The sequence below is a fragment of the Natrix helvetica genome (assembly GCF_964273705.1).
Source record: "Natrix helvetica genome assembly, chromosome: 3".
Taxonomy (NCBI): Eukaryota; Metazoa; Chordata; class Lepidosauria; order Squamata; family Natricidae; genus Natrix; species Natrix helvetica.
The window spans coordinates 120,992,476-121,009,489 of NC_138549.1; the positions used below are offsets into that span (position 1 = coordinate 120,992,476).

Below are 17,014 nucleotides of genomic sequence, written 5' to 3' on the forward strand. Positions count from 1 at the left end.
TGCAGGCAGTAAGCAATAAGCAGAAGTTGCCTGCAATACTACACTCTAACCACTGTGCCACTGTGGCTCTTTGTCGGAAATTACCTGAAAGACATCATGTCTAGTAATAATTAGGACACTGGGCTTCTACAGAAGTTTGCAATATCCTGTTGTTATTCCTATTTACAGTGGAAAGTGTCTTATTTCAGGTATATGAGATATTTTAAGCAGAGGAACTTTTGGATCACAACTGTCATGGACCAATTGGTTCATATGATCTCACATGTTGTTAAGTGTGCAAACTCCTTGTCCTTCACAGCAGTGGAGTGAAATTACAGCTCCCACCATTCTTTCTGTGGCCATCATGTCCCAGTAGAGCAAGAGTGGCCAAATCCTTGAATTTTCATTCACACTGGGGATAAAATAGATGCCTTAAACCTTCATGGCACTCCTGACATTATTCCTTATATTCCCTGAATCTTCTCCCAAAATAGGCCCTGAACCCACCCATTTCGGAAGTATATGCTTCAGACCAACATGGCTGATGGGTTAATCGAAGATGCACACGCTTGCCGTACAAATTGGAGAAGCTGAATGATGTTCCAGTATATAGAGTCTGAGAATCCCTAAGATGTTAACAGTACTTTTTGATTAACCCTAAAGAAATTAATTGTAGGACAAGAAAGTGCCTTGGAACTTGTATCAGATTTTTTAAAATCACTCTAAAGGAGACAGCTGGGCATAACTGCTCAGCTACTGCTTAATACCTCTCTCACTCTCCCTACAATTGAGCAAAATACCAGCCAGCTGCAATGCAAATCTTATTAACAGATCAGAAAGATTCAAAGAGCGAGTTCTCTGAAGTGGACCTTCTTTGAACTCCTACAAAGCAGTCAGTTAAAAGGGCTGGTGGTGGAGGAATATTTGAGATGCTCCAAATAAATAAGCAAAGTAGAACATCCTTTGCTAAATGAGAATCAACATTTGAGAAGCGGAGGCTTCGGCATAATTTTGGCCTATATAATCAATATATTCAAATCGTCAGAAACCTCCATTCTCGCACTTAACCCTGAGAAGGAACATTGCATAATCTTTGATTTCATTTCTGATCTCTGCCGTTCTTCTTCCTACCTTCTGGGAACAATTTAGATACCACCATTGGAGAGGGAACTGTTCCCTAGCTAGTTCTGCTATGGAAAGAGAACACCAACTACCAGTTGTATAATTGGATCATAATAAAAGGTAAAGGTTCCCCTCGCACGTATGTGCTAGTCATTCTCAACTCTAGGGGGCGGTCCTCATCTCTGTTTCAAAGCCTCTGTTTCAAAGCCAAAGAGCCAGGGCTGTCCAAAGATGTCTCCGTGGTCATGTGGCTGGCATGACTAAACGCTGAAGGCGCACAGAGTGCTGTTACCTTCCCACCAAAGGTGGTCCCTATTTTTCTACTTGCACTTTTACATGCTTTCAAACTGCTAGGTGGGCAGGAGCTGGGACAAGTAATGGGAGCTCACTCCATTATGCGGCGCCACTGAACTGCCAAACTTTCTGATCGACAAGCTCAGGGTCTTAGCCACAGAGCCACCGCATCCCTATGGATCATAACAGCAATGCAAAAATTGGAGAGCTGGAAGGAATCTTAAGATGGGCAAACAATGATGAGTAAGAGGAAGTTTACTTGCTGCCACTGAGGGAAATTATTCATGAGCAGAATCCAAAGAGGCTTTTCATCTGGTCTTAGTGAAAGGATTGGACGATCTGCCTGCCTAAGCATAATGTGGCTGATGGGGTCACCATCACTGCAGGTTTTCAAGCAAAGATTGGACAGCCATTTATCGGGGATGGTAAGAGGATTTCTGCTCTAAGGCAGGTGGTTGAAGATCTCCACAATCCCTTCAAAGTCTACAAATTTACTTTCCTCCAGAAAAGGATGAACTGTTGAGAAATTGCCAGGGACTCTGTACTGGATTGCATTTGCAAATTATGACATTTGGACAGTTTCATGTTTTCATGTGGCAGCTCTACGTTTGCTCTGAATGAGTAGATTGTTGTTAATGTTTTATATTGCTAACCTGCTAGGCAAAACTGCAACAAGGTATTTAAACAAATCCGGCTCAGTTTTAATTTTCTTCTCTGATGTTCCAAATACATCATTAATGCCCCACACAGAAATGACAGATATCAAAGTCAAGAGAGAAATTGGTTTCCAGGTAGACACCGGAAACTGCAGCTTTAGAAAAATTAAGAAAAAGGGACTCAAGGGAGGCATTAAGATATACTAATAAACAATCCAAGCCTGCACAAATATTGCCAATGCAGATTTACAAACAATAAAGGGAATTGGGCAAGCTCGGGATGGGGTTCAGTACAAGAAATAGTAGCAGCACCAACAGGACATCAAACAAATACTCAATCACAATATTTAGCCTGCCAAGTCAATCCAGAGGTTGAGCTGTTACAAAGGAAAGACAGAAGGCCTAATGTGGCAGGCAGATGATACACAGGCTATAAAAAATTCCAATAATTCAAAACTTCTTGAAGCTGGAAAGGGGAGGGGAAAGGGATGCTTGGAAGATTTATGGAAATCCATCACACATACCATAAGCAAAATGAATCATGTAACTTCCCAAAGACATATTAGACTCCATCTTGGTTACTTTGAGGAAAGGAAACGAGGACGCTTACCTATGATTGAGTGTGTCCTTTTTTAAAAAAAAACACCCCCTCCCATTTTTGCTGTTTCCCAAATGGAAATGTCTGTGAGTTAAACATATCGTTGTGCTAATATTTCAGCATAAAGAGTTCTCAAGATGAACTTTTCGGAAAGAGAACACGTTGTGGATTTTCTCACTCTGGTGTGGATCCTGTCTGGATCTCTGGCCCCAGAAAACAGATAAGTAGACTCCGAAGAGTGACTGGGTGTTTCGATGCTTCTTTCTCTCTCTAAAAATTGCTCTTTTCTTTCCCGATCTTCAGATTTCGGTCTGAAGGGTGTGGCTTGAGGGAGAGTAAGGAGGTGGAGCTGGATTAGGCTTGATGCCACGCCCCTTCATGTAGGAGATGAACTGATCTGGAATCTCAGCCAGCACGTCCTTAGCCAGCCGTGCCATACTCAAGACGTGGTTTCCCGTGCGGTCAATGTAATCACGGAATGGTACAAACTGAGAGAGAGATATCAACATATATATATATACATATAGCTTGAAATAGATCTATACTAGTCTCTCTTTATTTATTTATCAGCACAAATGCAACACAAATGTAACAAGGCAACATTAAAAAATGGCTTTCTGCCTGGATGGCTCCTAGGGTGAGCTGATAGACAGAAAAGGGAAGCAGTATGCTCCCTCCCATATGTGGGCATACCAGGGGTTGTGACACAATACATACATACATATATATATTTATTTATAAACATTTATTTCTCAATTTAGACAGCATCACAGAATAATCTAAAAGGTAACTATGTATTTAAATACTCCAGCTCAGTGGTGGGAGTCAACCAGTGTAACAACCGGTTCGTTGAATGTGTGCTTTGCACGCGCCCAGTTCGTTTCAAAATAGCTCTAAAACTTATCTTCTACTGCAAGGTAAGGTACCTACTACCGGTGAGTAAAACAGCTGAGGCGTGGCAATCTACTCTGCCGCGCCTATCAGCTGGGCTTCAAACAGAGGAAATATAGGACAGACTAGTGCAGGGGTGGGTGGGCGGGGCCAACTGATTGCTGGAACTACTGATTCGCACAAACCAGTCCAAACCAGCTGAATCCCATCCCTGCTCCAGCTACTTATTGTGCTCAAACTTCCCAGCTGAAATATTCAATAGAGACAGAATTTTTTTTAAAGAAAATTCACTAACCTTAGATAAATTAATATAAGTGGCCAGGCTATGCTACATGCCAAGGACTTGATATCCCCATAATTATTAAATTCTCTTTAAAATACTAGACGGGGAAAGAACATCTTAGGGGTGTAGTCAGGAATGGGGAGTTATTTATACTAGTTTGATAAGGGTATTTTTACTGCTGGCCATGTCTATAACAATAATACTTGAGTGAGCATCCCCCATTGTCATGCTTGCAAATTCAAAATTGGCTACAGTCTCAAAAGTTATCTCTGTTTAATTCCTCTTTGAGTGTAAATAAAAATTAGGAGTACAAGAACTACTTTATACCACAAGAAATCTTTGTCTATCAACTCTCCACTGTTCCATGTAGGCAACTTTTATATCAAAATTAAATTTGGAGATTTCTCTTTGTAAACACGTACTCTCCCAAAGAGCTCTTATTCTGGGAGTTCGTTTCCTTTCCATAGTGATCCAAAACTAGAATGTTTCGGTGTCCATTAGATTGCGTAGGCTGTGGAAAAGAAAACTACCCAGCACTCGATACATTTTGTTCAGGGAACTTGCAAGATGGCTATTGTTGGCCACACACAATCTGAGATTTGAATATTCTTAAAAAATTAGGAAAAAAACCTCCCTGAGAAACGACCTGGCTTTCAAGATTGGAGATTCATCTTTGCAGCAAACCTTACAATTCCATATTGGCTAGTGAATGTGCACCATAAAGCTTCACCGTTCTCTTTTAAATACCTGGACAATATCACGTTCAGCAGTCCTTCCACGAGATGTGATCCGAACGTCATCTCCATCTAATTCCACCATTGCTGTCCATTGGAGGAAGGGAAAAGGAATGTTTATCAAAAATTAAACATCCAAAGGGAACAAGACAGTGAAGAGCCAAAAGCTCCAAAATTTGCTTGTGCCACAAACAACTGATTGATTAATGACTGGGAGAGACTTTATAAAAAATAGCATTACTCTTTTCTTTCAAAGAGTTGAATTGGAATCATATACTGAATATTCTCTTTGCATGTTGCAACTTGCTTTCTTAATGAACCAATCAACATGAGGTCCCCTTCTCCACAAAGTATAATTAAGTCATTACATTTTACCTGTTGAATTGTGTTATTCAGATTTTCAGCAAATGATAGTTCTTGCACAGAAGACTATCAATAGGAGGATTAAAAGTTGTTAATTGGAAGCTCAAGCAAATACATGACAGATTTTAACAGCTGCTCTGCAGAGCCTTAAATGCTGCATATACTTTACTTGACAAATCATATTTCATTGAAAGAAGCTAGGATGTCTGTTCAAATCTGTTATCACAGAAATGTATATCTGCTAATTGCTCTAATTTCTTTAGATACTTTTATTTTCAATATTCACAGCCAAAGTATTGGATGACAAGAATTTAAGACACGTGTTGCACATTACATACATACATTACAGAGGTAATATATTTCTAGATCCCAAAAGATCTTCCCGAAAAATCTGATCATGGAATAAGCTGCTTAAAGAGATGGCAATATAATCCATTGTTCTAATCTATCTCTTGGTTCATTTAAGTAAGGTTTGTCTTAATACATTATTGTGTTTATATTCCACCTTCTCTCGGGAAGCTAAAGATTATACATGGGGAACTCTCCTAGCTGGATTCTCACAGCAATAGTCCTTTAAAAAAAGTCTAAGGTTGTATGAAACCAATTTCTGTCTTGCTATGTTTATGGGCATTGCAACGCTGATTGCCACTGCCACAGGCATCTGCAGAGAGTCATGATGACATCATGTATGCCACAATGGTATCACGTAAGTTATGGAAAAGGCACAACTTGTTCATTTGTGTAATGACATCCCGATGTACGTGACGTCACCTCCTCCCTAATGAATACTCGTGGCTGATTAAATGCAGAACTAAATTTATATCAGACTAGTATAGCCCTACTAGCTCTCAGCAGAATAATATATATATTCTCATATATCACATCGCATATCTGGAGGCAACATAGATTCTTACCATCAAATTCAGCCTGTCCAACACCCACAATTATTATAGACATTGGAAGTTTGGCAGCCTGAGAACCATCAGGAAACAAGTAAGCATAGAGCAAAATGGAGATGGGAAGAAGAAACAAAGAAAGAGCCTGAATTTAGAACAGATAACTATAAAATAATACGGAGAAATCTGAATTAAATAAATCCAGAAGTCCACTCCCTCCCTTCATGCAGACGGAATAGCACAGTCAACTTGCTGGCTGTACTCATTCATCACAATGCCTTCACTGCTTGGCTCCACATCCCTCTGTGCATGGAGGGCTGAATTTATTTATTTTATATGTATTTATTAAATTTACATTAAATTTAATGCAATTCATCTGGGTGGCTTGCAGCAGGATAAAAGGATAATTCAAAATGACTAAAAATTTAAAACAATTAAATAAAGACTAAAAATCAAGAGGCGGAAGTCATTGCAAGAGTAAAAAAAATGTTTTTTCATAGTGATACTCTGTGTTTTCCATTCTGCTTGAGCTTGTCCTTAACACACTGTCCTATTATCAAATTATCTAACTCCTTTCTCTTCCCCTTCAGCAATCAGCGACTGTTTTTGCTGTTAAACGCAGAAGGGGCAATAATCAGTGCTCTTTGCTATAACAAATCTCTGCCAATGTTGAACAATGGACTGCAGCAACAATTTAATCAGGAGCACACTCATCACTCATCACCACTGGAATCAAAAGCAGAGCACATGGCAGCGTCCTAATGGCTGGAAACAGAAGGGCAATGTTGGGGGGGGGGGAGATTGCGCACAGAAGCAAATGCTTGCGTAACGAGGAGCTTTGTTTATTCATACGCCCCAGCTGATCTTCAAATCCCCTCTGGGAAATCTGAGTTCCAGGTTCATTGGAGCCATGGGAAGAGTACCGTAGCTTCAGGCAAATGATTTTTCTTATTCCTTCCCATTATTTCTGTAGTGACCTCTTTCATTTGCTCCCACAGCATACTAAGGGCCACATTCTAAATGTGGACAGGGCCAAGATACATTTGGGGTGAGGTGGTTTGAAAAGAGTGCTTTAAACTTTTGCTTACATGCCCCATTTGGCAGAGACTCCTAAAACTAATCCAAACCCCAACCAAAATTAAAAAGACGGGCTGTGAGTGTAGACCAGGGGGTCGGCAACCTTAAACACTCAAAGAGCCACAAAGGTCCTAACCGGAAGCCTCCCATTCCATTCGGGAGCTGACCGGAAGTCCAGTTCCTCCACTTCCTAGTGCGGCATCCTTTTTCTAACCAAAAGCCCTATCAATTGTGGAGCCAACGGGCGACAGGGAGCTGCAGCAGAGGGATGAAAGAGCCACATGTGGCTCCAAAGCTGCAGGTTGCTGACCCCTGGTTCAGACCTTCTCCATGATGCAGTCCTCAGAAGGAATACTGGCAAGCCTTTTCTTTTCTTTTCCTTTTGCTGTATGATTTGAGACTGACTGTTGCTTATCTGCTTTGGCACCCCATGGATTAGGCGAGGCTAAACATCTGGTAGAATAAAGCAGGGGGAATGTGCTTTGTTGAACAGCAGCCTCAGCTAGCACGGCCACAGAGGTGGATGTTGCAGCTGAGCATCATCTGAAGGGCTACAGATTTTCCCTTCCTTGTGAAAGGATTACCAAGACAATCCTGTAATGCACTGAGCACTTTATGGCATGACGAACACATTAGTTAAAAGCTAATGCATTGAATATGGACTTCGCTTGATGTCCATCCATTTTGGCTTGTAAACCGTGGCTTCTTTCTTGTAGGCTGGCATTATGGCAGAATGAGGCATATGAATTCTAAGTAGTGGCCTAAGAAGGATCTTGTCGCTTTTGTTAGACTAAGGAAAGAGACAAGCTTGATCTCTTTGGGGCATGTGTGCAACATGACATCACGACACATGTAAAAAGAGGAAAGGCTAGTTTTGGGATACCACAATGCTCTTTTTGTCAGAGCGACCTACTTTGCCTCTTCCTGTGGATGCCACTGATTCTAAATCTGATTGTAAATGCTGCATTAATAATAGGAGGGAACCAAAAACCAGTTGCCTGGAGAAAAGAATATATACACAAAATCAGAAAGGGCCATTTAGTACACTGAGTCCAAGACTGTTCAATACAGGAATTCCAATGAAGGCATTCCCAACCAATGCCTTTCCTGCGTCTGCACTTCCTCAGGGTTTCCCATATTTAGCAAACGAGGCAGCATCTATGATTCCAGTTAGGGAACATTCAATAGATTTACAATAGGGAAAACAGGAATATGCTGTGGCTGCAAGATTATACCTTTTTACTGTGGCTAGCAGTAAATTCCAGGTGCTCAGCTTATTAATATGCTATGCTGCTGAACTGAAGCCATTTTTTCCCCACCAGGCGCATATAAGAATATGTCTGTTATTTGACAAAGCTGAAATCAGGCTGCTCCATTCCCCATGTGAGCTACTCACATTGACAATTGCTTCTTTTGTCTGAGCCATGTCTGATATCACCCCATCCGTGATGATCAGCAAAACGAAATACTGGGAGCCATCCTGCACAGCCGAGGCATATCTGATTTGGGAGGAAATAATATTGAGTGCAGGAAGATATAGGTTCCTAGTCGACCTCTGAATCCTGAACTGAACACAAATGGTGCAATTAACTGTATCAAATTGGAATCTTACAAGCAGTAGTAGAAATAATTCGTTCCTCAAAAAAGTGTCCATTGCATTTTTTTCTGTAACTGTACAAATCAGGAAGGTCTGTTGGATTCTGGGTATATTATGAGAGGGATTTGCTTATGTTAAGTATAATGAGTAGTGCACAGAGGTGCTATTTAGTCAATTCTGACAAGTTCTGGAGAACCGATAGCGAAAATTTTGAGTAGTTCCGAGAACTGGAAAATAGGCTGGCCCCGCCCCCCGCTGCCTCCCAGCCGATCTTCTTTTGTTGCCCTGAACAGGAGAATGGAGCTAGAAAGCAGGTTAGTGGGGTGGGGAGGGAATGGGCATTTTGCAGTAACCTTCCCCTGCCATGCCCACCAAGCCACGTCACACCCACAAAACCATGCCCACAGAACCAGTAGCAAAAATTTTTGAATCCCACCATTGGTAGTGCATATTCACTGGATGTTCATGATAGTTGAAGTTGAGGGATGGGCTTGAGGCATATTAGGATGGATATAAGGAAGGGAATGTTGTTTGCTTCCAGGATGATGCAGTGGGAAATAGACTAGGACTTTGATAGGCAGCGGAAGAGTGGGGTCCTGATGTGATAGTATCTGAAATATTCATAGTGATGAGGAGTACCTGGATATGCTCAGATTGCCTTTGTGTGGAATTAAGTAGTAAAGACAAGATTGGGCTGCTGATGTACAATATACAGACCATCTAAACACCAACCCTCTATTAATTCCTGGCTGTTGTCTTGGGATTGGTGTTGGAGTTCCCCAGCTTCCATGGGTGATATCAATCCTACGTGCCCTGGAGGACAGTCCATCTAGCTTGTGTGCCAAAATAATCGTGGGCTTGTCACACAAAAATGGGCCCACAACAGGTATGGGTGGATATGTTTGACTTGGTCTTTGTTTAGGAGCAGATAAGATGTCATCTGAAAAGAAAGGACAATGATATCTGTCCTGGTCATAGTCAATTTTTTTGCCTATCAGACTGAATATCATGACATTGTGGACCTCCACATGGCCCAATTGATTTTTTGAATACAGATTGATTTCCAATAAATGTATATGTACATCTGTGACCACCTCCAATTCAGAGTTGTTCTGACTATGTTCTGTCACTTGGCTATGCTCCCTTCTACATTACAATCCTAATAAATACAGCATGCAAATCCATTGAAACTGTCAGTTTATATGGTTTCTGGCTTGTAAAAATGAATGGTATGAATTTGTGTGTCTGCTTTATTGGCAAGAAGCTTTCAATGTCATGCTTCATAAAGTACTTTATACTTGTATGGACCTACCCAGCCACATGGTTGACCACTGGAGCAAAGTTAGTTGGGCCATAGAGCTGCACAGTCTTGAGGCTCTGGTGATACGCTTCAAGGATTCCTTCTATTCCACTACAGTGAGGATTGTCAAGGTTGCCATTCTGAAAACAGAGAAATGGGGACACAACTAAAGGCAATCTCCAAGCAGAGGCTGCATCTTAACATCTTCCTTTGGCTGCTTTAGTCCTTCCACTTGCTGTTAAATATCCCTTTCATCTAATGATGTAGCGTAACAAAGATAAAAAATGCTAGGCAGCAGGATGGTTACTTATGAATAACAGTTTTCTTTAAAGACCCAGTTATAAAACGTATGTTAAAAGACAGTAGAGCAGCTTGGCTTCCTTCTTAAAAGAAAGAGCATGTGACTGCTCCAGATCAGGATTTTATTGAGACTGGTTAGGAGCTTTATCTTTGTGGCGCTCTACTGCAGCTTTGATCTATGATCTATGTATTTCTTGCAATACGTATCTTATCTCTCTCTCCCGGCGTGTTAGACTGCACCACATGCATGCATTTTTGTGCATGGAATATGAAAAGACAGAACTATTGCTACCTCTGTCTAAGTAATGCATGCATCCTTAGATTTATCATGAAGGATTCCCTCCCATGTTGGAAGCAAAGATTAAGCAGATGCAACTGAAGCTGCCTCTCAGGGGTTTTAAAGGGATAGCAATAGTAGTGAAGACATTTTTCTTGGGTTGAGGGTTCATCCTGATTTTACAGATACATCAACTTTTGTTATTATAACCCTCAAGGCTTTAACTCAGGAGTGGGCAATCTCTGACTTTCAGATGCTGAACTATAGTATTTAGCTGGGCCTGCTGAAAGACGTAGTGGGGAAGATTTGGAAGCCCCATAGGCTTTTTTTCAAACTGCCCAAAGAGCTGCTGATTCTGCTCTACAGAGGAATTATTGAGTCTGTCATCTGCACCTCTATAACTGTTTGGTTTGGCTCTGCAACCCAACAAGACAGGCACAGACTTCAACGGATAATTAGAACTGCAGAAAAAACAATTACTACCAACCTGCCTTCCCTCGAGGACCTGTATACTGCACAAGTTAAAAGGAGGGCTGTGAAAATATCTAGAGACCCCTCACATCCTAGACATAAATTGTTTCCCACATCCTAGACATAAATTGTACCCTCAAAATGACACTATAGGGCTCTGCACCAGAACAACTAGACACAAGGACAGTTTTTCCCCAAATGTCATCATTCTGCTAAACAACTATTTTCCACAACACCGTCAAATTATCTACTAAGACTGTATTACTATTATTCTTCTCTTCCTTCCTAGTACCTATCTCTTTCCACTTATGACTATAACCATGTTGCTTGTAACTTTAAATTTTATATTGTTTTATTTGTTTACTGGCATAATTTGATTGCTTATTAGTAACCTATGACTACCACTAAGTGTTGTATCTTATGATTCTTGATGAATGTATTCTATTTTATTTTTCTTTATGTACGCTGAGAGCATATGCACCAAAGACAAATACCTTGTGTGTCCAATCACACTTGACCAATAAAGAATTCTATTCTATTCTGTTCCGTTCTGTTCTATTTTATTCTGTTCTTGTAAGTAAATTCCAAGCTCCTTGAAAAGTCAGGCGATGGCGAAGGAAAGCAAGACTACCCAGTGCCAGCCAGCCTGTTCATTTATCCAGAAGCAAGGAGAAATAAACCATGCAGAAAACGGGGCTTATTCCCTAGTCAGGGTGTTTAGGATTGCAGCTTAAAAGATCCGTTGATTCTACTTTCAATGAGGCAAAGTCTCTGCCAATAGGATCATATGGCATTTTGCTCTCTCCAGAAAAGGCATCTCAGAATGTGACACATTGGACTTCTCTGCCTGGCACTTGATCTGATCTGAAACAAAGCGTCCCTCGGGAGCTGTTTTTTGAATGCTGGTGTGACTCAAAGAGAAGTGTCAGTACCAAGGGGAACTCATGAGACACACGCCCGTCGGGGGGAATCTTGGCTCCGAACCCAAGTGCTGGGAACATTTTATCACTGTCATAGTCCTGGATGATCTCCCCAACAGCCTTCAGTGCCATGGCGTACGCATTGAGCTGGTATGGATTCATATAATGAAGGGAGGTAGACTGAGAAGGATTGCCTGCAGAAAATGAGAGAGAGGGAGAAAGAGGAAGAATCCGAAGGAGGAAGAAGGAGAAGGAACAGCAGTGAATTAATTGTCTGGGAGCCAGCTGCATTGACGATGTTTGCTTAAGGTCAACAAAAAAAAAACCTTATCTGGAGTGCTGTAATTGGGAACCTCTCCCTGAGGAGCTTCACCTGATGCTACTACATTATCTTTCAGAGCTGGAAATCAGGACATTTTCATCCTCTCAAGCACTTCAGTGGTTGGTATTTTAAGTACTGAAAGGATGTTATATTTTAAATACAGCAAGTGGAATTTGCATTGCTGTTTGAATTAGAATTGAATCTGCTATTCAGTTGTATTGCTCTACTCTGCCTGTCCTACTGATTTCAACATTATGCAGGGCCAAATGCTCTAAACAATTAAAACACATTGGGCCAATTATACACGCCTTATATACTTGAATTGTCACGCACTCTCTACAGTAATCTGCAATTATTTTCAGAGTTGCCTTAGGACGCTACCAAGTAAAATTTATACAGCGCAGCCTATACAGCGCAGTCAATCATTTTTATATTGCTAACTTTCTATGGCAAGGGGAAAAAAGATAGTAGAAACACAAGAAGATATCTAAGACCTAGAAGTTAGAAGAGGTAGAAATTGTCATTACTGTAGAGATAGTCCTCGCTTTACAACAGTTCACTTAGTGACTGTTCAAAGTTACATCACTGAAAAAAGTGACTTATGACCATTTTTCACACAACCATTGCAGCATCCCCATAGTCCCTTGATCAAAATTCAGACAGTTGGTAACTGGCTCATATTTACGACGGTTGTCATGTCCCGGGATCATGTGATCCCCTTTTGCAACCTTCTGACAAAGTCAGTGGAGAAGCCAGATTCACATAACAACTGGATTACTAACTTAACAACTGCAATGATTCACTTAACAACTGTGGCAAGAAAGGTAGTAAAATGGGGCAAAAATTGCTTAACAAATGTCTCACATAGCAACATAAATTTGGGGCTCCATTGTAGTCGTAAGCCGAGGACTACCCTGTACCTAATGGACATCTAATGAAATTTCATGAAAGAGACAGCAGGTGGCATGATAAGTCTTATCTTGCTCTTTTGAAATATCCTTGAATCTGCTTAACAATTCAGCGATCTTATCTACAAGTACAAGCAGACGTGTGTTGTGTGCATGTACAAAAGAGAGCATTAGCTTGTTTATGCAGCTAAAATAGGAAAAGTTCTTGGCAACGGTTTTGCAAGGCACATATTCACATCTTTTACATTAGTGTATGAATCACTAGTTTTGCTCACCTCTTCTAGTTTTGTCCCTCAACCCAGTTCACAAACATCAGTGCAACAGGAGAGGCCACATTCCTGTCTAAAGTGAACTGAGCCTGATTTTTAAAGCAAAAAGTGATGAGAGAAGCTGATTTTGCCCTTTTCTTTATTATCTCACCACCCTTTTCCAGGGTTACCAACTGAAGCTTGCTTCTAGCATGAAATAGTTTGCTTTCTCATTTGATACTTAATTTGGTGTCTTTACAGGGCAGGCAAAGCCATCTGACCTTATGTTACAAAGCTCAGAATTAAAGAAGAATCAGCTTCAGAAGTTTCCATGGGTTTAGAAGAGGTATGCAAGATTGGATCACCCCCCTGAGAGGAAAGGGACAACGTCCATATATTCTATAACCCCTTAGATTGCTTTTCTGAGGTCACCCTAGGTTATGATCTAATGAATGGTAGCTTCCTGGGGAAAGCTACCATTGAACATAATAGGCACTTTTATGCAATATGCTTAGGCTTAAGATTTAATGACTTTAATAAAAGTATAATGATCCAATTTTATTTTTAAACACTAGTAAATTGTATAAGCAAGTAACACATTAAATAGATAGCACACAAACAACAATGAATAAATCAAAACTTACCATTGGAAGCTGTGAAATCAATGGCCACTGTGAAATTGATCTGTGTCCTGGAGGAAAAAAAAATCAAAATATCATCATTTAGGCTGTAATTGTGCAATCTATAATTGTAAATTATTTAGTAAATTATTTAGCCTTTGAGAAAAATGAAATCCAGAGTTGTTGGAAACTACGTCCTCAACTTTCCTTCAAGCATTATCTTTATTCCAATAATTGTGTTTTTCAATAATTAATTAGAATAGTAAACTGAGAGGCAAAAAGGACAAGCATAAAAATGGGCAGAGGGATGCATAACTAGAACAGAATACCAGCAAATAGTGCTAATCTGCAAGGATGAAGTCAGAAAAGCTAAAGCTCAGAATCAACTTAAGACTTGAAACAAATGCCAAACTCTAAATTTACCTGACTTGAACATTCTGACTCTATAAAAAACCACTCTACTTGGAACAACTTATATCCTCTGATGTTACCTTAACAGTTCCTAGGTCCTTGGTTAGGACTCGAGCTGTTGAGCTACCAACCAGCCCCAAAGGCTGTGAATCTCACCAAAGATTAACAACATAATAATAATAGTAATAATAACATTATTATTATTATTATTATTATTATTATTATTATTATTATTATTATTATTATTATTATTATTAATAATAATAATAATAATAAGACAGGCGACCACTTGATCAGCGGGTGCAGTAAAATTTCACAAACTGACTACCTACAACGCCATGACCGCGTTGCTAAGGTTATTCACTGGAAATTGTGCCAAAAGTTTGGATTTGAGAACAGCAAAAACCACTGGGACCATCAGGTTGAGAAGGTTTTAGCGAATGAGAAAGGCAAGATCTTGGGGGACTTCAGAATCCAGACTGACAGGCACTTGGCCTACAACCCACCTGACATAACAATAATTGAAAAGAAAAAAGTATGGTTCATTGACATTGCAATACCTGGTGATGCACGAACTGAAGATAAACAGCAAGAAAAAATCACAAAATACCAGGACTTGCAAATTGAGGTTGAGCGACTGTGGAAAAAGAAATCATGTGTTGTCCCAATTGTAATTGGAGCCCTTGGAGCAATACCTAAAGGGCTACCTCGCTATTTGAAAATTCTAAATTTATCGGACTTAAACATTCTGACTCTACAAATAACCACCCTACTTGGAACAGCTTATATCCTCCGACGTTACCTTAACAGTTCCTAGGTCCTTGGTTAGGACTCGAGCTGTTGAGCTACCAACCAGCCCCAAAGGCTGTGACTCTCACCAAAGATTAACAACAACAACAACAACATCATCATCATCATTATCATCATCATCATCATCTTCATCATCAGTGATACCCATTGTCATTGGGGGATTTGGCACCATGTCCAAGAATTTTACAAGATACATCAACAAATTGCAGCTTCCTGCAATAACACCAGCGGAACTGCAAAAAAACTGCGCTACTCGGAACATCTTATATATTAAGAAGGTACTTGGTTGATACCTAGGACGCTGGCAGCAAACCGTATCAACCATTAGCACCAGTCAATGGTATTTGTAATGCATTTTTGAATGTTCAGTTGGCTGAGATTCATGTTTAATGAATAAAGTATATATAATAATAATTATTATTATTTCAACATGTAATAGACAAGAAAAAAGTCAAGGAAAGTATCTGTCCACCAATGAGAGAAGATGACAAGGAGGTGAGGGAGAAAGCAGACCTGCTTAATTAATTCTCTGCATCTGTTTTTACACAAAAGGAAAAAGCAGACCAACCTATCAAAAGCAGGACAGTAGAAGACAGACTAGGAATACAAGTCCAAACAGGCAAGAAAATATGAGAACACCTAGCCATTCTAGCCAAATTCAAATCACCAGGATCAGAAGGGTTGCACTCCAGAGCTCTGAAGAAGCTGACAGATGTGATCTTGGAACTACTGGACCAAATCTTTCAAAGCTCCTGGAATGCTTGGAAAAAGCCAGAGGACTGGAAAAGAGCTGATGTGGTTCCAATCTTCAAAAGAGAAAAATGGATCCAGGAGATTACAGACCAACCAGCCTGACATCGATACCTGGGAAAATCCTGGAAAAGTTAATCAAGCAATGGGTCTGTGAACACCTAGAAATGAGCAAAGCTATTACAAAAAGCCAACATAGGTTTGGCTTTTAGTAATGCCTTACTAAACTTAAGACAACTTAATTGCCTTCTTGGATGATGCGACTACATTAGTGGATAAGGGAAGTTTAGTGGACACTGTTTATTTAGACTTCAGTAAGGCATTTGACAAAGTAGACCACAGTCTAAGATAGAACAATGTGGCATAGATAGTACCATCACCAAAAGGATTTGCAATTGGCTGGCCATTCACATTCAGCAGTTAGTCCTCAATGAAATTATATGTAAATGGAGGGAAACATGCAACGGGATACCTCAGGGTTCTATCTTAGACCCAATTCTCTTCAACATATACCTAAATGATGTAGATGAGGGGATAAAAGGGGAATTCATCAAATTTGCAGACAATGCCAAGCTGGGAGGAATAGTCAACACTTTAGAAGATAGACTCAAGATACAGAAGGATATTGACAGATTATAACACTGGGCCCTCTCTAAGAAAATGCAAATCAGTGGTGAGTAAAGTAAGACAAGAAAGTAAGGCAAGTAAGGCCAAAAAACCTAAACACAGAGGTGTAGAATAGGTGGTATCCGGCTCAACAGCAGTTACTTTAAGTGTCCTATATGACAACCATTTATGTATGAGCTAGCAGTGTACCACAGCTGCCTTAAAGCCAATGTAGTCCTACATTGTAGTGGTTCTATACTGTTCATCAACAGAGGGATAGTATAAAGAGCATGTGAAGTGATAGTTCCACTTTATACTGCACTAGTAAGATCATACTTGGAATACTGCATCCAGTTCTGGTCACTATGATGCAAATAATGTTGAGGCTCTAGAAAGAACACAGAAAAGAGTAATAAAAAGGATTAGTAGTCTAGAGACTAAGCTTTACTACGAACAGTTGAGGGGTCTCAATACAGTAGGTCTAGTCTAGCAAAGAGAAGGACTATGGGTGACATGATAGCAGTCAAGATAGCAATATTTGAGGTGATGTCACAGAGAAGAGGAGGTCAACCTATTCTCCA

General features: G+C 40.2%; 1 protein-coding gene across 2 annotated transcripts in view; it reads right to left on the reverse strand.

Moving 5' to 3' along the window:
- Positions 1–1,510: 1,510 nt before the first annotated feature.
- Positions 1,511–17,014, reverse strand: part of CPNE5 (copine 5) — a 159,708-nt gene continuing 144,204 nt past the window's right edge. Inside the window, exons 15-21 of one of the 2 annotated variants that reach the window (XM_081946663.1) lie at positions 13,881–13,927; positions 11,771–11,952; positions 9,803–9,930; positions 8,290–8,392; positions 5,835–5,892; positions 4,571–4,644; positions 1,511–3,137 (exon numbers count right to left, since the gene is read on the reverse strand). In XM_081946663.1, the coding sequence (XP_081802789.1) occupies positions 2,949–3,137; positions 4,571–4,644; positions 5,835–5,892; positions 8,290–8,392; positions 9,803–9,930; positions 11,771–11,952; positions 13,881–13,927 (781 nt within the window). In that variant the 3' untranslated portion in view covers positions 1,511–2,948. Of the gene's footprint in view, positions 3,138–4,570; positions 4,645–5,834; positions 5,893–8,289; positions 8,393–9,802; positions 9,931–11,770; positions 11,953–13,880; positions 13,928–17,014 lie in introns of those variants that run through there. The other variant, XR_014174866.1, reaches the window with a different exon arrangement.